This window comes from Pelecanus crispus, chromosome 2 (genome assembly GCF_030463565.1).
Source record: "Pelecanus crispus isolate bPelCri1 chromosome 2, bPelCri1.pri, whole genome shotgun sequence".
Taxonomy (NCBI): domain Eukaryota; kingdom Metazoa; phylum Chordata; class Aves; order Pelecaniformes; family Pelecanidae; genus Pelecanus; species Pelecanus crispus.
In genome coordinates, this window is record NC_134644.1 from 58238156 (window position 1) to 58263949 (window position 25794).

General features: G+C 36.8%; 1 protein-coding gene across 1 annotated transcript in view; it reads left to right on the forward strand.

The window, feature by feature from the left end:
- Positions 1–25794, forward strand: part of SUGCT (succinyl-CoA:glutarate-CoA transferase) — a 336377-nt gene that overhangs the window by 119022 nt on the left and 191561 nt on the right. Inside the window, exons 10-12 of the mRNA XM_075704878.1 lie at positions 3875–3946; positions 8761–8858; positions 20584–20686. Of these exons, the coding sequence (XP_075560993.1) occupies positions 3875–3946; positions 8761–8858; positions 20584–20686 (273 nt within the window). The remainder of the gene's footprint in view (positions 1–3874; positions 3947–8760; positions 8859–20583; positions 20687–25794) is intronic.

Genomic DNA, 25794 nt, shown 5'->3' on the forward strand with positions numbered 1-25794 from the left:
AGGGCATGGAGCATCTCTCATATGAGGAGAGGCTGAGAGAGCTGGGACTGTTTATCCTGGAGGAGTGGAGAGGAGACCAAGGAGATCTTATGAATGTGTATAAATACCTGATGGCAGGGAGTAAAGCATCACTGTATGCAGCAGCAGATGTTCTGGTTTTTTGATTTCTGTGTTTTGGCTTTAAATACTGAAAATTGACCTGGACTTTTGATCATTTTATTGGAATTGGCATACCCTTTAATTGGTCCCTTACATTTCAAAGTTTTGTTTGTGGAATCAGCATGCAATTTTAAACACATGCAAAGATATTTATGTAAAACTGATGATTGCTATAGTATATATAGGCTTAAAATTCATAAAGCAGGCAATAATACCAGCGATTGATGGTATTTCATTAACACCATTAAAGCTGGCAAATTTTGAAAGGCTGTTGACTTAGAGCTGTGCAAAGACTGGCTAGTTTGGCCTCACATTATCTCAGCAAGTCTTTGTCCACTCCAATAATGAACTACGGTTAAGTTTGGCCTTCATCTTTATTGTACAGCCTATATAGCATTTTTGGAGAATACTTGTAAACCACTTAACCATATTTCTGAACGTGGATAGAGTTTATATTCCATGTGTTTAGGGAGGTCAAAGTGTTTCAGTACACAAAGTATGTCAGGTATACACAGTGTTCTAGGATCAAATTCAGAGAAGTGCTAAGTCTTAATGAGGTCCTGTAACATCCTTTAGTTGATGCATGCACACTGGACCCATAGATCTGGCTTTGAACACACATATGTTGATGTCATGTACTATATATCAATGTGAATTTACAGATTATCTTCCTGGAAACCCCCAAGCTTTTTACACCATACTGAAAAGCTATGCCTTTGGATGCTATGCAATCTGTCCCTGCCTTTTCCATGAATAAGATGTGGACTAATTTTTTTGTCTGGTTTTTGTTTCTTGCCTTCACTGAGTGATGTCCTGTTGCTCAGGATACCACACGGAAGTATCAGGTTAAATCATGCTCGTGCTCTCAAGAATCTTATCAGAAGACCTCATTCTTCAGAAAAAGGGGAAGGGAAAAAAGACTTTTGCCTTGTGTGGGTGGTGCCTTTTATTGCACTAATGTGAAATGATTTGATGTGATGGACAGCAGTTTATCAAAACAAAATCTCATTAAAATCTGTCTGCACTTTGCCCTTACTCTCCTTTGTATAATAAGATTGTGAAGCTTTCTGTGACCAGACAGTAACCTGTGGTAACCTGTAGTGTGCGTACATTTATGGGTGATGAATAAAACCATTGTTATCACCCTTAAATGTTGGCATCAATGTTGTGCTAACAACATTTGGAAGTTTCTGCTTTATCAGCAGCAATGACTGGCAAATAATCAGCTGTTTTGTAATGGGAAGCTTAAAATAGCAGCCGAAGACATTTGAGTTAAGCTTCATGGAAAAAGACACTGCTGCATTTATGATGATACCATTTTTGTTGTGCAAGGATGACATGATTGTTGGTTTAGCTTTTTAGACATACAATGCAATTAAGAATAATCAGTTTTCCCACACATTCCACAAAGCAACTGAAGCACAAATACTTATAACCAGGCCCTTAAATTTAAAGTGACTTCCGCTGCTGCATGGGCAGCCCATGGGTACAGATGCGTGTTTCATAGTGGTATGCAGCTATTGTGTGATTGCAGTCTTCTTAGAAAGATGTGAGTCTTAAAAGACGTTGCTGATAAATAGTAAACTCTTTAAGATTTGCCCATATTACCAGTTTAAATATATTTTGGAGTGCGGAGGGAGGGGGTCTGTATATAAATACATATGACATATATTGCAGGCATCCAGACTAGAAGTTCAAAAGAATGTGTAAAAGAATTTCTAATTTGTGTTTACTGGAAGTAGTAGGTGGTCACACCAATAAAAAATATATTGTGTTACATATGCACACAGATACGTGTAGTGTTTAGCCCATAATTTGTGTGAAATGTGTGTGGCTGATTTTAGAATTCAGAGCATCGGCAAAGACAGGTCAGAAATTGGACAGGGTGTTCAGAAAAGAGATCTTGCCTGTAACTAAAGGTAGTAAGTTTATACTGACATTTTTAGTTCATCACTATTCCTACTAAAAGCCATTTATTTGGGGGGGAGGGGGAGGCAGGGAAGGGAGGGGAGAAATGTCTTACATATTCTTAGACCAGGCTCTGAACAGATATACCAGTCTACATGAACAGATATACCTAAAAAATGTTTATGCATTCATATACAACTTTCTTTTCTGTATTCTCTTCCCCAATTTTTTTCTGTGCTTATTGCTTTCCTCAGCGTGAGTATGCAGTACCTTTATATTATGCATGCTTCTAGACTTTTACTGTATTGGGGCCAAGTCAGTGGGACTTTGTTTGCATACTTGGGACTAAATGTTTGCTGAATTTCATCTTTGCTTGCTAAGAATCTTAGACTGAAATGCTTAATTAGATGTGTGAAAAATCGCTAAACTTTATCACTGACCAATACTATTTACCAGGAAATGAAACACAGCGAGAGCAGACAGGTTGTAGCCTAACTATGATGTATAATTAGTTGCATTTCAGTGGACATAATTTTCCACATACAATTTTAAAGCTTTGACTGTACCAAATGGTAAAAGAGTCTTAGTGTGGATGTAGTTGTATCTGTACAAAAGATTGCAAGTTGGAATAGCATATTCCTGTTTGTGAAGAAGAATAAGCCACAGTGGCATGAGAAGACTTTTTATTTTTGAAGCATTCCCACACTAGGGCTTATATTTGTGTGTTATTTTACCAAAATTTGTAGTAAGGATTCACACCTTTAGATCAGGACATTATAGCTCATAAAAAAAATTATTTCTGAGAATGGAAGATGAGTTTTGCTCTCTGCAAGAAAGTGTTGCAAGGCCTCATCACCATTAGTGCAGCAGCCTGTGCTGGCCTCTTGCACTGAAGTGAGCTTAATAGCAAAAGAATTTTTCCCAAATACTTGCAAAAGTTGTGATTGTAGCACGTATGACTGAAACTGCAGTTACACACCCTTGTATAAGGAAGAGGTGTGAAGGAAAGGGGAATCTGTTTGCATTATCCAATTTTAGAAGATGCCCTGACACAGTGGTAAAAATCGAGGATGATGCCAATTACAGATTCTTTTTTCCAGTGAAAATCTAAGTGGAGATGATTTAGACTGAAATGACAGCTGTTAAGTCCTACCCAGTTAAATGTTCTGTTCACCATGAAATGTGCCAATAAGGCCACTGTAATGAAATCAAAAGAAAAAAGATAAATCCTCAAAGCTGGAAAAGAAGTCCTATTTTCTTCAGGAGCTCAATCTTGAGACCACTGACCAAGGAGATAGATTAATCTCCAGCTGAAGAGCTGGAAAGATACAGCCTATCCCTTTCATCCCCATGAGAGTCCCTAACTTGTCATTGCTATTTGGCAATTTTTTTTTTTTTTTTGCATATTTGGTCAGGGTCTGTCTGTGACACCTCAGTGCAGCTGTCTGCTCTCAGTCAGGCTAAGAGTGAAGCTGCATAAATAACTCCTGGCAAGTAAGTGTTATCCTGGTAAATCCTTCTCAGTCCCTGTGAGTATGGGATGCATTTGCAAAGCTTCAGGATGCCTCAAGACACATTTTCAGCAAATAAACTCTTAACCAAGGTAACGTCTCAACTCTAGAAAAATCAAAAGGTCTGCATCCATCCTTGCGGATGACTTTGAGCCACTTTTATAGAACTAGAGATTGGATCTGAATGGAAATGTTTAAGGAAGTAATTTGAACATTATTTACAAGGTTTTCACTTAAAAGATGTGCTAATATTTTATAGTTTAGTTACAGCTTATCACCTATCTTTGTTCTTCCAGGCTTTTAAGACCAAGGATGGCTACATCGTGGTGGGAGCTGGAAATGATCAGCAGTTTGTCACTGTGTGCAAGGTAATGGTGTGTTAGGTGACAGTACAGAAATGTGTAATAGTTTCCATTCTGACTAGGAAAATAATTACTGATTGCTTCTCAATTCCCCTTTTTCGTGAAAATAAGTAGCGAGTATAAATTCTAACCCTAGGGTTCCAGCTGGTAGTTTAGGTGACTGATACGGGTTCTCTGCTTTGCCTCTGTATTCAGAACACTTCCATTCCCAAACTATATGGGTGCTGAACCCCTTTTGAAGTCCGTGCAGCTGCTAAAAACCGAACAAGCTGACAGCCTTCCAGTTCTGGAACGGTGAATGTCACGGAATTCACACTGGTGCCTTTTTCAGGAAGTAATGTTCACACTGTTTCTCCATAAAATACATGGTAGGCACAGCTATTAACAAACCAAAGCTAGGAGATGGATGGTTCTTGTGCTACTTTAATCAGCAGCCAAGTGTGTAGTCCTTTCAAACAGTAGTATGCGCTCACAGAGAGACTTGCAGACTTGTTAGAAAAGAAATATTACAGGACTGTGGGCCGACTTTGGAGTGGTGCAGAGATACGACGTTGAAGAACAAATCTTCAAACAGGACTGCTGCGTTCAAAATCTGGTATCTTCATTATTTTGAACTGAAGGAACACGACTCTGGCAATTCTGTTTTCACAGAGGGTTGCTTGGAAAGTTGTAAAATAGTTTTGGATTTTTCACATACTCTTTTCCTGTTGTTTTAATACCTGGAATTACTTTCCCCTGGACAGTGAATACATTTTAAAAGAGAAGGAGTGGTTGTAGGGAAACAATTTTTCTTAAATAAAGTATAGCAACATTCCAAACAAAAGACCCCAGTAACATGTAAGCAGGGACAAGAGAAGTTTTGCATATAGCAATAGACAGAATTTTTTAAAATGAGAGTTCTAGCTTTTTCCTGCCATTATGATTTTGCTCTGGGAACTGGGATATTTAGCCTAAATGAATCACACTGTAAATGAGCTGGCAGCCTCAGGAAATTGAGCATTATTTTCCTCCATTTGTTCATGTCAGACATTTCACATTTCCGTGGATGTTCACAACTAATAACTGGAATAAGAAGACAGTGCAGTTGCAATTCTCTCTTAGTGCAGTTTGGGCTACATATCCCCACCTTGCTGTCTGGAGGGGTCTGGGTTCATTTGCTTGAATTGGCTCTCTAAATAGGTAGCAAGTTAACCTCTTCAAAGTTTTCTCAGTGGGTTTTCTTCATACAGGTGTCCAACCATGATAGTGTGGTCATTATCTTAACATGAATGAAGACCAATGACTGAATAAGTGTCTACCTGCCACAACTCAGTTTCATCAAAGACTCATTGTCTTATAAAGGAAATCTTTGCAGAAAGTCCCAGGACATAGCTGTGAATGTCTTCTTGGTGCTTTATCACCTGAAGAATTATGTACCCAATGCTGGTCGTCTTGCCATCCTTGAGTAAGGCAGAGCTGAAGATCTGGCTCAGTAGGTTCTGACAGCATGGTGTGAGCTAGAAGGCACTAAAAATTCAGATCATGCATTCACCTCACTTTAGGGTGCAGCTGAGAGACTGTGTAGCTTATTGCTACATACTCCTTCTGTAATCAGTAAGGAGTGAATGGTACCCCAGAAAATGAGGCAACGTTTCTAGAGTTTGCGTTACCCTCAGAATCTGTAGGATTAAGTGAGATGAATATTGGCCCTAGTCTGCATGCTGACAGTTTTTTTGTTTCATCCTTAGAAAGGTGTTCTGGTATTTCTAGAATTGAAAGTAGGAGGTACAGAACATGGAAAAATGATGATTGCTCACATTTCAAAGGGATTAAAAAAACAGAAAAAATAGTTCAAGTTTTGGGTAACAGTTAGATTTTTTCTATAAACCAGTTATCATATTTGTTTTTAAAAAGAATGGTCTTTTTACCCTTATCGAGTTATTGTAGGTATGTATCTGGGCCGTTAAATTGCCCAGAAATGGAGTGATGTGGAAGTCAGTGGAATGCTGTGAAACCCATTAGGGGTATGCTCTGTGCTAAGTCAAAGGTGATTTGGAACTTAAAACATCATGAAGTGGGAGAGCCAATAAAGGAAGAGGACTTTATTATGGGAAGGCCCGCAACACCCTAGTGAACCTGTAGTAAATACAGAGACCACTAATTCAAACATTGGAATTGCTATTAGAGAACCTTTCTGAGATGAGCTGGTGCTAAAAATACAGGCTGTATGGAAGCTGTTGCCCTGAAGACACATACCGTAGAGATGTAACAGCTGGCTCAAGCTGTAAACAATTGCAAACATTCTGCTTCAATGGTATATTTCAGGCAAGCAGAAAGAAAAAAACTGGAATAATTCACTGTCATATTTTCCAAATCAATGACAACTAACTGTAGCTTGTTTGAGGACTTGGATAATTGCAGAAAAACTTTGTAACTCTGCTGGCTGAAGTGCATTTCATAGTGGTCAAGTGTTACAAAAGCAAATCCTGATGTGTGCTGCTTCGGTCTGAATAGGAATACTGAGCAAGAGCCTTCAGAAGACTGAGCTTTTGTGTACAGCAAAGGAGAGTACCAACAGGTTTGCTAGTGTTGGGCGACAACACACAGAGAGCATAAACTCTGAATGTGCATCTTAGGTATTGAAGGAGGCCTAGAAACAGAGAACAGCAGTTTCATTCCAAGTGGTCGCAGTGAAATAAAGAAAATAACATTGGCAGCGTGATGCTGAAAGGTGAATGGCACATTAATGAATAACTTCTCAAATGTGCATTTGTTAGTCACAAAAAAATTGAGAAGATATATAGACATGCAGCTTTACAACAGATGGACATAAAGTTAAAGCTGAAGTCAGTAACGTTAATTAAAACAGTGGAGTGAGCAACTCCATATGATCATTTTTCATATAACTCATCAAATGGAACCACAGTTTTCTGATTAATTTCTTGGTTTTTTAAGTTCTCATAAATAAGTATTCACTATCATTTACTTTGAACAACCTTGCATGATGTTTTTCTCTAAAGCAATGATTTGTAACTGCCAAATAGCAGTATTAAAAAGAGATCATTTTAAGGGGATGCCAATATTATTGTTAAACTTTCAGATAGGAGAAGAAGAACATTTTCTGAAGCTAGATTATGATATGTTATGACTTGTGTAAACTAGATTGCGTAAACATAGAAGGAAAAGAAAATATACCGTGAATTAAGTGTTGATGGAAGACACTAGATTGATGGTTTATGTTACCTTGCAGATAAAAATCTGCAGAAAAGTTATGTAATATGGTCATTGTTCTAACATAACTTACCGATACCTTGGTTTCCATGCTTAGTTTTGTCACTCTAGATAACAACTATGTCAGAGGTGTCTGTCTGTTTTGAATATCTCTAAATATCTGTTGAAAGAATACCTGTTTTGCTGGTGGTTTTAAGTCATCAACAGCTATTCACTTGGAAGGGAAGCCATATCCTTATTCACTCCAGCAAAGTGAGGAGTCGTTAAATGATAGTGGCCTCGGTCTGAACCAATCTCAGAGTAATTAGTAGAATTTTAGGTTTGAGGTGAGTATCAGAGAGATTGACACCAATCTATGTATCACTTACATGTGGTAGTACATAGGCATATGGATTCAAGGAGTGACTGAACATGCTAATAAAACAAAAATCCATTGAGGATTGCTAAAGGCATAGAAAACAGCTCCAACTCAGAAATGCCCTGATCTATAGATGGCTGGAGTTTGGATGAATGTTAAGGAAGTACCATATGTACTGGCCCTGTTCTTAAACTCTTCCTAAGCGTCAGCACTCGGCCTCAGGCAGAGATAGGATGATGGGCTTATAGGGACTTCAGCTTTGAGTTGGTACTGGTTTTTTTGTAAGCCATAATGGAAATGGTGCTGTAAAAAAATGTCGCATGTTTAGAATGATTGTAAGACTCATCATAAATAAAATTGACCTTGAGTGTGTGTTAGTGAGTAAGAATACACGAAGAATACGTGACCGTCTCTTTCTTTGTAAGCTTCTATTCTGCCTTCCCCTGTAGCTGATGTTATTGTGATATTTATTATTAAATTTGGAAAGCACAACTCATTCTGTTTGTTTGTGTTCTATACCAATACATTGTGGCATGAATAGATAAATTATATAGTAAGTATTGATTGTCCACACAGCTACCCTGTCTCATAAATGCCTCTACAAAATTCTAAGACTCATTCCACATTTAATTCCCTTTATAGTATAATTCTCATTGTCTTTGCATGATGATTAAACTTCTAATGTGCCAGGTGGGAGTTACATATAGAAGAGATATTTCTGCTTTCTTGGAGGTTATACCACCAATTTTCTTTATTAATTCTTTTGGAAGAAATCATAAAGAAAAACTATGACATTTCAATAGAAAAACACCTTTTTATTTTTTTTTGCCTTTTTGACAGAATTTACTGAAGTGGAAAGAAATATTCTTAGACATAGCTTTTCTCAGCATAGCATATGAAGTACAGTCATATTTCTTATTCTGTGACATATAACTTAGTGCAGGATAATCCCACAGATCTCTCCAGCCTCACAGTAATAATTTACAAGCTTCTACAATAAGAATTTCTCCTAGCTAATGGTGAAAGCTATCAACTAAGATCTGGATCTTCAGTTTAATTTCTGTCTTCTTCTGTACTTGTTATGTAACATTAACCAGGAGGCATTATCTTTTCTTAAATTCCTAATCTATATTAAAAGATTAATGAGAAGTAGGGATTTTTGGAAAGCTATCTTAAGTCAGTAATGAATTTCCTTAGCTATATAAATATCTCCTGCCAAGCACATTTCTTACTGACCTTTATTTTTACTTAGATCCTGAATTTGCCTGAAGTTAGTAAGGATTCCAGATACAAAACTAATACACTCAGAGTCCAGAACAGAAAAGAACTTATTGACATACTGTCGACCCGGTAAGTTAATTAAAAGGGAAGAAATTACATTTAATCTGTTAATTGAAATAGTCATGTACAAGAAGCTCTCATCATGTGAAAATATTACTTTACTCTTTTTAGATACTTATTTTTTTAAAAATAAGTATTGAGAACACTTACTGGTGTTAAATATACTGCCTTTTGCACACAGACTATGGTGTGGACTAGCAAGAAGCCAGATGACCGATTTAAGTTTTCAGAAACCATTTTAACTTATTTTTAACCATTAACTTGAATTATAGTGAAAAAACCAGTGCTTTCTGCTTTTCTGGATGAATGTAACTCCTGGAAATAAAATGCTTGGAGCACCGTTTGCTTTTGCTGGGACTAGGATTTTAAAGTTTTCCCTGAGAGTTGCTGTATCCAAGGGAGTTCCACTTTATGCTACTCCCTCACTGCTGGTTCTGTATTGTGGTACTCTGTGCCCCAAATTCTCCCTGGGTCAATCCTTTTGAAATCAAAAGGATATGTGCTTAGTATTCTATGTGGGAATCATCCTATTAAATACTTTAATTAAAAATTATTTAAGAGGAAGCTCAGGAACCCTTTATTTGAGAGATTAAAATAGCTTAGTTATCTTCCTCATTCTGTTTGAGAGAAGGCCTTATTTCTGTGGAGTGCTCTTCTGTTTAATAGAGAGGATGATAAATTTGTATGACATAAGAAAAAACTAATCTGTGTAAAGCTACCCAAAGGTGGCTTCAGCAACACTTCATACTTCGGGGGATGAGCAGAAGCAGCAGTATATCTGTTGTTGTCAATGATTCAAGAAAAGTCACACTATCGTTTTGACACGTAGCCTGTATGAGTCTTTGTCAACACATGTGTAACAATTATCATTCAGGGAATTTTGGGTTTTTTTTAGGAGCATTAAGTCAGATGTCTTCCCTTTTCATTCCATCCAAGAAAAGAGTTTCAGTAGCACACCCCTCCCTCCTCTCAACCCCACACATTTTTTGGATACTGAGAACCAGAATCACCTTGCATTAAAGACTGTAGAGAGAGTGATTTTGCCTCCTCCTGTTGCACTTGCACTTTTGTCTCTGTCTTACCTGTCCATTTTCAGCTGTCCTGCCCCTGATGAAATACTGAAGTACTACGTGACTTTGTGTTTTCAAATAATTATGGTACAACTGTTCATGATGAACTTTTGCAACTCGTCTTTACTTGCCTTCCTATAACAAATGTATTGTGAAAGCACAGATGAACCCACTCTTCCTATAAGTTTTAAGCCCTTGAAAGGGAATAGTTATCTTTTGACCTACTTTTGAGTTCTTACATTCTTGACACGTAATCTTAGTTTCAAAGTTGATTCAGGTCGACTTAGTACTTGGAGTTCATTTCATTTAATATGGCATTTATCTGATGTACTCTGATACCTTATGAAAGTGCTGTTTTGCCATCCACAGATCAATTGCTTAATAGCTTGTTACTTGTGTTTAGTTTTGAATGCAGGTTTTTTTTATGGGTAATATCTGAATAAGAAGATAAAGTTCAAGGAACAGTTGTTCTTTGAATGAATCGCCAGAATTCTATTTTGTTTTTATATCTGTAGCTATTAGTTCATCAGATTACCTCTCCACTCTTTCAGTTACTGCTTTATATCTTTTTTGTCAGAATTTATGTTCTATTAGCATCATTTAGGCTGAATTTCTGTGTAATTTATATGCAAGTATGTGACTGTATACACAATTTTGGAGTAGACATTTCCAATAGTATTCTGTTATGTCACATTATTGTGAATTCATCTGCATTCAGTTTTAAAACACTGACTATAACAAACATCTCTGGCATTCTAATGGAGGTTGAATATGTTTCCATACACATTCCATGGTAACTTTGCTTTTATTCACTAATGCTCAGTTGTTTGTAAAATTATGTGTGGTTCATTTTTGAAGTTACTTACAGAATTAAATGAATAGTTTCTCAGTGCTGAAAAATGTCAACCCTTCAGAAATGAAGGGAAATGACAAAATAGTAATAGCAGAATTTCACTGAAAAATACCTTAATTAAATCATTGATTGCTTGATAGTACTGCAGCTTCCAGCAAATGGAAAATATAAACCTAAGGTGCATTAGTCGGAAAGAAACACCTACAGACCCTCCCATTCACTCACTATATGTACGCTGCTATCTACCTCACAATGAATTTGTGGAGACATGAGCTGGAGCATCTTAGAAGAGTTGTGATTTTCTTGACATGGGTTCTACTACAGTCACTTTTGTTGAGCTGAGCCCCTCCTTTGTGTGGTGGAAGGCAAAAAGGATCATTAAAGTCCTTTAAGGATTTAGTCAGGCCATTCATCCGTGTCTCATTTTGATGCTGTGCTAGGCAGGTTGCATACGACTTGAGGCAAAGCAGGTTTTTTCCAGTGATGTTGCAATGGAAGAAGTCAGCAAACTTGTTTGGTGTGCCAGGCTGAGCAGTAAAAAGCAGGTAAAAATTTGCATCTACCTATAGGAATCAGGTGATTCCTAAATGTTCCTTGTCTTTTGTACATGCTTGGAAACATAAATGGGAATTATGGTCCTGTAGTGGAATCCTTTGAGAGTGTTGCTGCTGATAAGGCCAGTGAAAAGATTCACAGATACAGTCTGTGTCTCAGCATCTCAACAGTAATTACAGTGACTAGAAGCATGTGAGAGGAAACATACAGTTGTGTTTTCTTTCCTTTCCTGCAGCCTCTTTTGCTGCCATTTTCAGTTTATACATCCTTGCTGTTCCACTAAGTCACTGGTATTTTAAGTACCATTTGTATGGCAGGTACTTGGTACCCTGCAGTTGCTTGCATATGTCACTGCTGTTGCACAGTACATATATGCATACTTTTTCCCCAAGCTGCTGATGCTTATTCTGCTCAATCTTACTGAGCTGAGGTCCCACCAGAGCCTAGAGTAGGCTTCCATTGACCTATCTAACCTGTCCCCTTAATCCTCTCTCTTTTGAACTATTTCCAGACATATGACTTACCTTTTCTTTTCCTATTTTTCTTAATTTTCAAAATGGACTAACTGCAGTTCATGTCTAACTTCTGAGCACTTAGTAAGTGAAGGAATAAGGATTCTTAGCCTCCTTTTCTTAAGGATTTCCCAGGTTTTATTTAGGAATAGAAGGAGATGTTCAGAGCTACTCAAAGGGTCAGGAACTCCCTGAAGTCTTGAGCGTTTAATTCACTGCATGTGTGGAGCTGAAATTTTAAAAAACATTTGAACTGTGAATACCAAGGAGACAGTTGATGCCTTCCATTTGCTAGGGTAAATGTTAAGCAATTCAGACGCTGGCCTCTGTTTTATTCTAGATGTGTGCACAAAGGAAACATTGGTACAATCAATCAGTGTTAAGGAATGCTGGGGTTTTTTTTAAAAAAAAAAGGCTGTATCTTGGGAATTCTTGACTCAAATGACCTCTAATATTAGATCAATAATACTGCTCACCACCTGCACTAACTGTGCCAGATTTCAAGGCAGTTAGATAAGCATGGGGATTATATAGCACTTAGAAGAAATTGACCTTTAAACAGAAGACTTTTCAGAAAGGTGTGAAATGACCTATTCATTACAGTTGGATGTCTTGAGCTGAGTGAGAATACATGATGGAGATGAATATGGCTTGAGACATAAATGTAGCTTGAAACAACAGCTCTGAGAGGTGTGAATTGCTCCATTCATTTCAGAAAGAATTTTCTCATCCTCTGTCTTCCCTGACAGAAATGAAGAGGGAAGCACATCTGTCCTTAGCTCTTCACCCCAGCTTGCTGTCTGGTTACAACATCTCAACTCCCTCTGTAGAGTACACATGAAAGAGAGAGGGGGAGAGCGGGAGAGCAAGTAGGGGAGGATAAATCCACAGAGATTGTCAGATCTCAATAAAAGGGACTGGAAGGCGGACCACTCTGGAGTGGTATGCTGCTTCTGAGAGACCCAGCTCTCACACTGGGGCAAGAGGAGGGAATTACAGAAACCAGGCCCAGACATCTTGAGAGGGGGAATGTTTTTCAGTTCCATCTTCTACGGGGAAGCGACTACAATGCTGCAAGGATCACTGGGTCATAGGATATTCACAGGGAAGAAGAATATAGGCCTATGCAGTATTTTGTACTTCTTTTGCTACTGGTGGTGTTATCCCTTTCCCCATCTCTGGTCCTCTTCCTGCTATGCTCTTTTTTTTCCTGTCCCCATCATCTTCCTCCACTTCTTGTGGCTCCCCCAGCTTCTTACTTCCTCTTTCTCCTCCCACTGCTGACATTTGCACACCTACTATGTTTGCTTTACAAAAAAGGAAGTTTCCGTGCCTTATGTATCTTCCCCTTTATTTAGGTGACATTTTCCCCAAATGACAACAAAGCAGAACTCTGACAAAAGCAAATTGCCTCTGAATGCCTTCCTTTCTTGGGTGTGTGCCAAGAGTCAAATTTAAAATGACCCTACCTGGGTGGAGGTCAGGTTCAATGGCTACTACAGAGGCCCCTGAGACTCCCAGCTCATGTGAGAACTGACAGACTACAGAGCGCTCTGGTTTTTATGTTTCCAGTGGAAACCTCTGGTTTGTGAGTTAGATGTACATCTACCCACGAGAACCAAGTTTTAATTGTTGCTCCATTCTCCCCCACCTCCCTTCCACTTTTACCTTTGCTTCCTCTGGAACAGAATAGTACCAGGCACAATGTGGATTATTTTGTATGTGTGTATATATACATACATATGTGTACACGTGCATACATATGTCAAGACATACATATAAAGTGTGTGCAGGTAATTTGAGATGCATCTGTGCAAAAGCTGGTATAATGCCAGCTTTAAGAGAATCTGCTTTGGGGAAGGGGACTTAATCTGTTGACTGCCTTCTTCAAATTGCTCCAGAAATTGAATCTTAATCCTACCCTACACCTCAGTAATGTAGACACATTTTAAGACAGTGCAGCTAAATATGTAATCCAAGGTACTTTGGGAAAACAACATGTAAATGGAACAGAGTATCTGCAGTTGTATGAGAGCAGGAGGAAGGGGAATAGCAGACATACCATCAGCCTTTAAAGTGAAGCAGCTCATATAATGAAGAACACATAAATTCATCATGATTAGTGCTCCTGCAGCTATAGCTGAATTATTGTAGACTTAAAATCAGAAGTGTTAGGGCTGGAAACAATTCAGAGTGGAACTTCTATTCCTAGCACTTATTCTTGACTGTGCACCACAGCTGCATGTTGCATATATAAGTGCGAGGGGACAAGGAATGAGCAGGAAGGAAGCACAGAGGAACCTGATCCTCACTTAATGAGATCTTTGCTAAATTGTTTCCACCTAGTAACAGAAGAGGAGGGCACCTAAAGGGGAAAGTGTATTGTAAAATATTTAATTTGCCTGATGAGGAGCACTGTTAAATTCACACTTGTTGAGACATACCCAGTCTCTGTAAATCTCCTTCCCCATCCCCACCATTTCTTTTTTTAAACCAAGAGCAGACTGAAGTCACTGTTGATAACATTACAGGAGTGGGCATCTGGTTGTTTACTGCTTCAGCAAGACAGGTATCTGAAGTCTGAAAGATAATTGATTTCCATGTAGCACAGCTGGTGAGGTTTACTTTCCCCAATCATCTACCTCACCATCAGTGCACAGATGGTTGAGCTGTGTGGGCATCAGCTACCAACCTGCCACAGTTTCCTTTCAAGTGCTTTGCTTTAAATTGTTATTAGTCCTATGTTGACCTCTATGTGTGTAACTGAGAGATCCAAAATGTCTCAAACATCAGATTTTTGGACTCGGTAAGCTAATGTGTATTTTCTGTGTTCTTTTTTCATCACTGAATAAGCCTTGAAGTATTTTCCTGTATAGGTGTGAAGTTCAAGATCTTTCCTGAAAAGGAACTTGCTATTTTTTTTTCCTGATAACATACATTACTAGCTACAAGGCTGCTGAAATCAAGGGAGATCTTTTCATTGATTTTTGAATGAACTTTTTGACCTGACTGTTGTTAGCTCTTTATTCCCCTTGAGTAGTTAAAAGAGAAACAGCGAGAAAATCAATATAGCTTTCCATTATTCTCAATGTGCTTTTACTGATGTGTGTTTGCCTAGCTGATTTTTAGTTAATTTGCACTTCCTTTGTCATAGCTGTAGAAGTTACAGTCCTTTTTCTTACTTGAGAAAAAGAGAGGAGGGCTTGGGAAAAGGAGTACGTTTCTAATATGCATAGTATAACATTATCTTAATCCAAAAAGAACTAGTTCTGGAACGTGCTGGATTTTACTACTCAGGAGCCATATGAAACACATTTTACAATATGGATGTGTTTCCCTCTCTCTGGTACGCTATTCTTTTAAAAATCATATATGGTTTTAAAACAGCATGCAAAACTTCATAAAGGAACATAAATGTCCATTCATCTCTAGCTCAAATTCTGCACTTAAAGGTGAAGGTTCATTAATAGTCTTTAATAGGCTGGTAGGAACGTTTAAAGTATGCAGAAATTTAAAACAAGTTTCAGGGTGGATTTGTGGTACCTACAAGTATCTGGGCTGTACTTTATGTAGATACCACTTAAAATTTACTATATGTGACATCTTTTAAAGTAGTTGACATATCCATCAGCAAAACCTGTCAGTACAATCACGTTGATCCCAGAGATTTTAAGGGTCTGTTGTGGGTTGCTGTGTGATTAATCAGTAACCAAGAGGAGACTAATTAGACACTAACACAGAGATGCTTGCAGACTATTGAATGAATACTATAGTATTCATTTTGAAAGCTCTAATTGTATATTTGCTGTACACTAAGGGATAATGATCCATTATTTGAATTTTCCAAATAATTTTTTTCTATAACTTTTATTTTGTATAGTGTCTTCCATAGATGGTACTGTAAGAAACTGTACAAACTATTTTACTGAATTAACTACCATTAAAGAGATGATTATTAGTGAAGAGAGAAAATATTGCAGATATTTGAAAGTAAATAGGCTGTTGATAGAATGAACAAATGCAAAAAACCGTAATGCACACTTGGGTTGTGCTAGAAAACACAGAATGCTATTGTGGACTTTAGCAGGAACAGAGAAGGTTTTTGTGATTGACCGCATGTAAAAAACTATTACTAATCCTAGATGTTGCTGTTCCATCTGCATTTGGTAGCTGTCCAAATTAGTTCTCTAAATTAATTGCTATAAGTTTCCTATAGAAAAGAGCAGTATTTTGCTTCAGTAGTTCTTCTAAATGTACTTTGTGTGGAATTGGATGGTTTTATCCATTAGAGAAACATGGATGCCCTTCCACATAGGATGTAGCAATGATTGAAAGTTTCCTAGGAAACATAGAAAATGGGATATATGCAAAGAATACACACAAAGTGGATTCATTCATGCTTTAGAAGTCTTTATTTCATTGAAAGACAGAATATTTGCTAAAAAAGAAACAAAGTTTACAGTAATAATTAACAGGATGAGAAACTTCGTACATTTTAATAGAACTCGGCTACATTTCTAACTCATTAAGGCCATTTTATGCAACTTGTGCAAGTCAAGCAGACGCTCTTTTTTTGCAATTAATGATCTATTCTCCCTTTTTTTAATTAGAATTTGTTAGAAAGCAGAAGGGGATTTAGGTCTTGTTTTTTAAGAAGCAAGACTACACTTGTGGTTTGTGCAAGGAAATAAGATATAAGCCATTTTTATTTGATATTTAATTTTTTGACTTTTGGAAGCTATTTCTTATATTGTGCTGTAATGTTTTTTGGTTAATTTACTGGGTGCATAGTTTAAATTTAGCATTTTTCATTTAATGGTGCCTGCTAGATTTACAAATTGAAGAAAGATATATTTAGTTGGATTTCTTCCCATGAAATAACATTTCAATTAGTTCAGCTCATGCTATGCTTTCTATTTAAGTATGAAATACCTTTAATGTTAAAAGTTTCAGAATCTGATGCCTCATTTCAATATTGCAACTTCAGTAGCTTCGTGAGTGCTGTGTAATTCAGTGCAGAGGAGGCTTCTAGTACTGCTTAAATTGCAAATAAGACATCATGGAGACTACTACCTCTTTTAGTGAAGTAAGCCTTAGTATAGGCTTTACAGTAAAGGTCGTAGCAATGGGTTTGTTTTCCATTGCGGTATATACCCTTCTTTTTTCAGAGGTGTTTTCAGAAAGAGCCTGCATTCAAGCTTCATACCACAGACTAGTACAGTAAAAAGTAAATTCTTTTGAACTTCTAAAATGCTGGTAATCATTGTAGAAAGCTAAGCTACAGATTTAAAATGATTCTAGAAATAAATCATAGATAACTTAAATGGCATTTATGTGATTATATCTATAGCAGATGGAGCATTTTAGAGGGAAAAGGACTCATCTGGAAATATATGAAGCTGTAGTGTGAATCACATGGTTGAGCTCTTGTGCAGTCACTGAGTATCACTGAGGCTCCATGGACAGATAAAGATTCATTTGCAAGTGTCATGCTTCAGAGTTCAGATGCTGTACAGTCTTGGATGTTTTTTTACTAGCTTAAGTTTGGAAGATGGACTATTGTTTAGCCTTATATGTGTTTCCATCAGTGATTTTATTTATATATGTGTATAAAAATTACTTTTTTCCCACTGAAAGACAGCAGATCACATTGTTCTCTTGGAACTTTTTGTTGAAGGTCTTTACTTGATATTTTGGAGTGCTGAGCATGGTATCAATTGATACCTAGCAAACTAAACACATCAGCCCTTTGCTGTAAGGAAAGCTTACAGTATTTATTTGTGCAAATGCTATTAAAAATTATATTTAGATGGAGGGAATGATACATAGAGGTTAGCAAAAAAAAAAAAAAAAAATTCAAAGTTTGTGCAGCTGAGAGGTAAACCTGGGCATTTTTTTTATCTACACCTTATCTTTCATCAAATTTTGAAACGGTATTTCTCCCTTAATGCTGTACAACAGATATTTCAATGTATAAAACACAGCTCAGTGAACCAAAACGTTACATGCTATTGCTCTCAAAATCTGAATAGTAGACCTTTATTGGCAGTGATGATGTTCTGTTTTGTTTTTAAACAGTTTGCTTAACAATATGCTCTCAACAGCCTCTTTTTATCACAAATAAAGGAAGCTATTCTACTTCAGATTTAGGTCAAGAGTCTCAATTGCAAGAGACAATGCTGTCTGTCTCCTTTGAGGGTGATAGAATGTGGGATTTTACATCTTTGAGTTTAAAGCTTTTAGGAATTCTCTCCAATCACCAATAAATAAATTAGTAAGTAAGACTAAGACAATTGTTAGGTCCATTCAGAACAAGTATTTTTTTAAAATGGAACATTACTTGTTTTCTCCAAAAATATGGTAATTTTTTTTTGTCTGTTACATAGGAAGGAAAAATCTAAGCAGAAGCTAAAACTTCAGAAATTCATACACCCCATAGAAATTCTGCAAAACATGCACTCACTTCACTGTATATTGAGTCACTTGTAATAATGTTACTGAAGAAGAATGTATGTCTTGAGAATTATTCAGTTTACCATGACATCAGGAAGTAGCATACTGATCATGCAGATGTAGATAATTGAAACTTCCGTTGAAAAGACTTAATTTTCAGAATATCTTTTAAATCCAAAATTGTGTGGGTTTTTTTTTTTAAACTCAGGAGAATAAGTATAAACTCTTTCTTAAAAAGAAATACAAGGAACATAACATAGCGGGGCTTATTCATTACACTGTGCAGTAGTTTGAGCCCCAAACCTTAGTGATAGAAGGCTATGAATAACTAGGATATATGGATTATGAGAATTGTTGCCAAACAGAGTACTGAAGGGAAATATAAATTATATTTTAGATTAAAATCATGCTTTTCTAATGGCTGCAAACACTGAGGAAGGAAGGTTATCTACCTCTCTATAGTTACCTTTTTTCCTCAGTTTCCTGTAAGGTATTTGGTTCTAGGTATGGTCAGCAATAGAGTACTAAATTAGATGGACCCTAGATATGTCCAAGAATGGCATTATCTTTATGGCTGACTACATCTTTACCATAAAATAACTTTAATATTCAATGAAGTGTATAATTGAACAGTGCAATAATCTTATAACTGTTTTCTTTAGAAGTGATGCTTCATTATGCTTCGTTTCTTCAGTATAATACATGCTGCACTTTTAAAGCCTTTTATTCTGATTTTTCTGTACTGTCGCTCCTTCCATTTCTACTATTATTATTTATTAACTTCACATTTATTCAGCAGGAGGAAAGCTTCTATTTCTGAGGAAGAACAGTGCAAAACCTGTGCATTTTTCTATTTATTTAGAGTGCAAAAATGCATTTGGTGTCAGGATTTATTCCTTCAAAGCTTGGGGAAGTCATTCCTGCACAGGAAGAAAGACATTAACTGTGAAGCTTGGATCCATACCTATGCCATATACTTAATACAACTGTAACTTGCCACCATCACTAGTTTTTTTTTCTTTTAGACTAAAAGTAGCATGAAATACTTTGCAGCCAATCTCTGCATATGTATAAAAAGAAGTTTACAAAGTTTGACTTTGTACTGATTTAGGGTTTTCTTTCTGCTTTTGGGCTTTGTCTGTATTAACTTTCTGTCAGAAACTAGGGAGGTTTTTCTTTTCTTTTTTTTTTTTTTTTCAAAATAACATGCCAGAAGTAAAGCTGAATGTTACTGACATTGTTCTACATAACACTTGGGGAACTCTGAACTGATGAGCTACAGAATACCAGTAATTGAGGGTCCCTTACCAAGGTTTCTATTAATTTCATTTTCATCAGGTCTTTAAGTCACATGCAATTTCTTTTCAGTGTTCTATGTATCATGAAGTAGGTCTTTCCTTTTTAATAATCTGGTAGACCTCTGTGTTATTTACCTTCATGAAATTTAAGGTACGATCTCCAAACAAGTTCACCTTTAATTCAGAATCCCAGACGGCTGCAGAAAATACGATCTCTCAGTGACTGGCATTGCTTCAAGAGTGTGTTTTCTTCATGTATGTAACTCTGCTGAGCAGACGAAGAGAGAAAAAGTATCTAGCAAAATAGGGGAAATAGAGTGGTGCTACCAGTTATGGAATTGAATGCTTAGAAAGAAGGAGAGCTTTCTGTATGTGATACAAGGACGTGGAGCTCTGTGTTCATCAGCGTAGGCACAGTGTATCTATGCTGAACCGGATGTCCTTAAGATAGGTTATACAATGATACAACAAATAAATATGTAATCAATGTTGTTATCTGACCAAAAAATGTGGCTGTTAATCCTGACATATGTTTTGGATCTAATGGAGGAAAAACACTGTGGTGCTTTACATCAGCTTTTAGCAAGCAGCATCGTGTGTTAGACTCGTACCCATATTATATCTATCTTTTTGTTGTTAAATATATACATAAAAGAAAACAAATGTGAAGCATATTAGTGTAATTAAGGACTGGAGGAAACCCATTGATCCTTATTTGAAACTGCTGATAAATTTAGCTTTACATCATTGCTGGATTGCTTCAGATGATCAGATAGAAATCGAAGTCAGTTCAGCTATGTTCTTTCCCCTATGTCTTTGGGTTTTGCCTTTCTGAAGAACACGTGTAGTACATTTTCATTATGTTATTCACTGCCTGGGAAGAAATCAGTGGGGAAGAGTATGGAAGCAGTGAGAGAGGGAGGAGACATGCTATACATTTTTCAGAATCTGAAAGCACGGAGTTGAAACCACATGCTTTTTATTTGCTCTTAGGTTTTCAGAAAAAGCAACGATTGAATGGTTGCAGCTCTTTGAAGGTAGTGGGGTTCCATATGGCCCAATCAACAATATGCAGCAAGTATTCTCGGATCCTCAGGTTGGTTCTCACCAAGTCTTTTCTATACATTATTACATGTGTTTTACAAATGCTGAGTAATGATGACTTTTCCTGCCCCTCAGACCTGATTTCAGCTACTTTAAAATGGGATTTGAGAGTTATATGGTGGATTGACTTTAAGCCAGTAATACGGCATAATAAGAAATAAATACAGATCCTGAAATGAATTATATGCTTGGGAACACAGATTTTGCCATAATGCATTAAACCATAGGTTTTCCATGTCTTGTATGGAGTCAGTCTTTCAAAAATGGCTGGTGAAACGGGGAAAGAAACTGTAATATATTATGTAATTGCATTTTGTCAGATAAATATGCAGAAAAGTACCTTTCTTGCTGTCTACAAACAACTGATTCTTTGTATGGAGTATGGATAACCAGAATCTATACTGTTTGAAAAAAATGGGCCACTTTTTGATGGGAAACAGAAAAATGAAGCACAAAAGTCATATGCAGAAAGTTTTTAGCCTTTTTTTGGCCTTGTGGTTTCCCTGGCTGAGAAAACTTCAGCTTTTTATTTGTTTATTTTAAATTTTAAGTCTTTCACTGAATTGCATCTATATTTAATTATAAACAATATTTTTACTCTTGAGTATCTCTAGAGTTATCTGCATATTCCCTGATCCCTCCCCTTCTTCTCACCCCCTGGCTTATGATGGGTTAAAGGGCCCAACACAAACAGAGTGATACTATCTTGAATAGTGTAACAGATTATTCTACAGCTATTCTATTGTGTGATGAATCTCCTCTAAATTAATTTCTAATAATGAGAGTAACCAGAAAAATGATTGACCATTGGAGGAAAAAAGAAAAAGCAGCCAATTTTGTACATGTCCGTGTCTACTGTCAAGAAGTGTTTTTCAGGATTGTGAATATGATTGTAGTCTTTGGGAAAGAAGAACAGGCAAAACAATCCCTATCATAAGGCAATATGTTTGTAATAAATACATTTGTTATACTTTTAGAGGTATAAGACAATATTTGTTAGGCTACTGCAAGGAACAAAGTTTTTTTTTTTTCTTAAACAAGTATGCTCTTTCTCCTTAAAATGATGTAGTAGCATGCTGTAAAGTATGCATGGGCCAAATTTTTCACTTCATAACTTTCACAGGGATTAAGTTTGGGCTTTGAAGAACATACAGCAAGAGTCTTTATTTTAGTCAGAACATGGTTGACTTGGCTGTACTTGGGGCAACATTGGAAAAATATTCTTTGCTTTTTTTTTTTTGATGCTGCAAATTTTAAGAAGTCAGGTCCACTCTGAAAGAGATGGCTTTTTAAAACATAGTACGTCATGGGATAGCCACTACCTCCCAAATTGAAAAGAGGTTAGCTTGGTTACCTTACTCTTGTTAGAATTCACCTAAATATTATTTTTATATATAATATTATTTTATATATTATAATTATTATTTTTATATATATATGTCAGGTTATTACCTGACATAGTTAGCCTACCCATAAAAGGTATCACAGTGCTTTGCAGTCAGATACCACCATATGGCAGGTTTTTCAAAATGTTGTTCTGTAAAGGGGCATACTGATCTCTCTTTTTTTCTTTTTTTTTTTCTCCCCTCATGAAACTACTTGAAAATGTTGTCTTTCCTACAACCTTCTCTGAAATAAGTGGCACTCAGCCACTGTGTTCTTATTACTATTGGAAATGAAATGTCAGTATTTGTGGTGATGCTGCATGTTATATGTTTGTTTCGTTTCTGGTGCTGCCTACCTCCTTAAGCATTTTCTCACAGTTATTGTCCTGTTTGGGGTAGGGGTGGGGGAAAGACTGCAGTTCTTTCCTCTTCTTTCTTGAAATATGGAAAAGTGTTGACATTTTAAGGTATTGCTCTTATGGCAAGATATTTACTTTACATCACTTAGATAAAATTAAGCCCCCTACTTCCCCTTTACATATCCGAGAGGCCATCCGGCAGACCAGCAATTTGGAGAGTAGCATACTCGGCATATATTTTTCTAATTTCTACAAAAATTTTTATTTTGATGATGAAGACTTCAGACCTTCACAGGTGGCTTCATTGCCCTGAGTCACTTATCCATAGCTTGGATTTAGAGACTTAGGGACAGTTCAGGCAAAGATTTTCACCTTCACATTTCTTCTGAACTGTAGTTTTTGCCATTGTATCTTGCCCAGTCTCCCTCCACTTGCTCATCTTTCTGCTGCTGTATAGACACCGTGTGTCTGGGATAAACATATGTGCTTGCGTATAGCTTTGCTCTTTCATAAGCCAGTCTGCAACTTTGGTTTCTGAAACCTCAAAAAGCATGACAGTGCCCTGAGACCATGTCTAAGACTAGGGAAGAAGTCTAGCAACACCTGAGAATCCGTAATCTAGGTATCCTCTACACTATGAAATCCCAGTTATAACAGGGAAAAATCAGCACCCGCGACCAACAGAATACTGTAATCACAGCAAGATTTTTCTCATGTGTAAAGCTCAACCCAGTCATTACGTATGAGGACTTTGTAATCATTCTTCACAGTGCTCCCATTATAATATGGTGGGCTTTTTTCAGGCTCAGTTTAGATCAGAAAATGCATTTCTAGGAAAGACGTCGCTCAGCTTGCATTTAATAACCCTACTTACTAATACTGTATAACAACAAGTGCAAACAGTGTGATGTAAAATGAAAGAGTTTATGATAACCCACTAATCTGCTTTTCATAGTCATTTGCTTTCAACCATTGCAAAGAGCCCAGAAAAACATCAAACCTGGTGATACTTCATTATATACAGATTCTAAGCTACCTCTAATAGATAATACCTAGGTTTTGCTAACCTCTTCCATTTTGGGCACTACCAGCAGAATTGGATCTAAACACAATTCCATTTTTAAACTTTTTTGTTGCCATTGTCTTCCTATTTGATCTATGGATTTTGATATCCATAATGCAACCATCGTTCATTATAAGTGCAGTCTCGCACCATTGGTGACCAAGATGCGCTGTGTGGATGCCAGTTGTCAAAGCACGTGCCAGCTCAGCTGTTAGCAATGCTGCAAAGGGTGCACTGGCCTGGTATCAGTCAAAGACAGAAATCCTGGGAGGGAGTTGGAATAATGCAAAGGAGGAATGGAAGCAAGTCTGAGAGGATAGGAAAGACAAGCAAAGGAGATGACTGAAATAGTCTAATGGAACTTAATCAGCTACAGGTGGGTTGTGTTTTCAAATTTTATTTTATTTTAACTAAAAGGACCTCAGAACTGAAGGCCAAGAGTGGTTTGTATAACTTCTTCTATAAATGGAGATAAAACAACACGGTTTTGATCCCAGGACATTTTGTTAATATCATTAACAGCTTCAATCATACTCCAAGTGAGCTGCCAAAAAACATGAAATTTTTTTGCTAAGTTGGAGTGCCAGGTGATACTGTTTTTTCCATGAATGGAGTGAAATGTCCACTTTTCCCACTGATTATAATCTTTTATTCATTTGTGAAGTTAAAATGAATACCACAGGCATTTGTACTGCTAAGTCAATCAGTCTGGGGATAGAGGTATATGTGTACTTGTGCGTGTATGGATAAAAAGGCTGAGAGAGAGGAGCAGATTCACTAGTTAAGGGAACAATTTTCTTAAAAATGAGAGGGAGGAAAGAATGTTTGTAGAAGTTCTTACAAACACTTAAAAGTACAGTATAGACTATTTTAATGAAGGTTTTTATAGTCAAACTTTTTCAAGCTATTTTTTAGAAATGTGTTCTTTAACCAGGCCAAGATAGTACAAACATTAAAGGAATTCTTAAAACGTTTTAAAAACTTACTAGTGACCTCAGTATGGTCCCATTTAACATACCCTGGGGAACATGTGCATGGAATACAATGTGGTTTGAGGTTTTCCAAACAAAACAAACTTAAAAGAGAATACCATTTTTAATAGAAACTATTCAAATTCTCCCAAAAGATAAAACAACACAAAATCAGGTACGCACTGTACTTCAGTGAAGTATGAAAGAACAAAGATCTTTGCTGATTGAGAGGGGACTGAAAGGGTTTTTTTGTTTTCTTTAAAAACATTACCCTCCCTTTTTTTGCAATCTAATTTCTTTCACAGTTCTTATACAGTGTCATTACTTTTAATTAAATGGCTGGCATATATAAGAAGCAACTAAACAACCCAGAAATATTATTAATAAATTGTTACCTGATGTTTCACTAGATTAAATCCATTCATGTTGATGAATTTTACTATATGAATGCTGCCAGCTGAAAATAAATATGAAAGCCATGCAGTGGTACTTTCCCCCCTCCTGCTCCCCCCCGAAGCAGTTACAGTCATACCACACAAGTTGAGTACATCAGGTGTAAGACATCACCCTGATGCATCACTTCTGAGAAATATGGGGAGGGAAATATCGGAGCTGAAATATCACAGCTGGCCCTGATTTCAGCTCCTGCCAAACACCTGCAGACTCTAAAAGGATACCAAAACAAAACTCCACCCTGTGGCAAGAGGCCATCCCTTAACAACCCTTTCCTGACTTTGCATCACTATAAAAATTAATTTAACATTTTTTACAGAAACCTTAGTCTTCCTGTCCCAGAAGGCCATTACAGTTCCTTTAGCCATTTCTCTGAATATGCCTCAGAAAAAAAACCCACAGTAAACTGAAGTATTGAAATATCTGATAGCTGGAAATTATCTGATGTTTTACACTTATTATTTGTGGAAACTTATGAAGGTGGCAGTTTTTTTATTAACCTCCAGATCGTCTCTTATTTTGGAAGTCATTTCACTTGAACACATCCTGGCAAAAATTTCCTAGCATCTGGTAAAAGCTTCTGCAATCAGTGTTGTGAACACACAGAACAGCAAAAGTTATAAAGTGTGTTGGGTTTTTTGTTGGTTTTGGTTTTTTTGTTTTTTGGGTTTTTTTTAAATAATCTTATGCATGGATGTTGCTGGTTCAGGGTTTTGTTTTGTTTTTTTAAAGATCACCATGTTTTAATTATTATTCTTTGTTGAAATAGACTTTTGTGGCCCACTGAGGGCTGTCCCAGGTCGAATGAAATTATATTCATGTCCGTAATACTGCAGGGAGTTTTTACATATAGAGGTTTCTGCAACTGA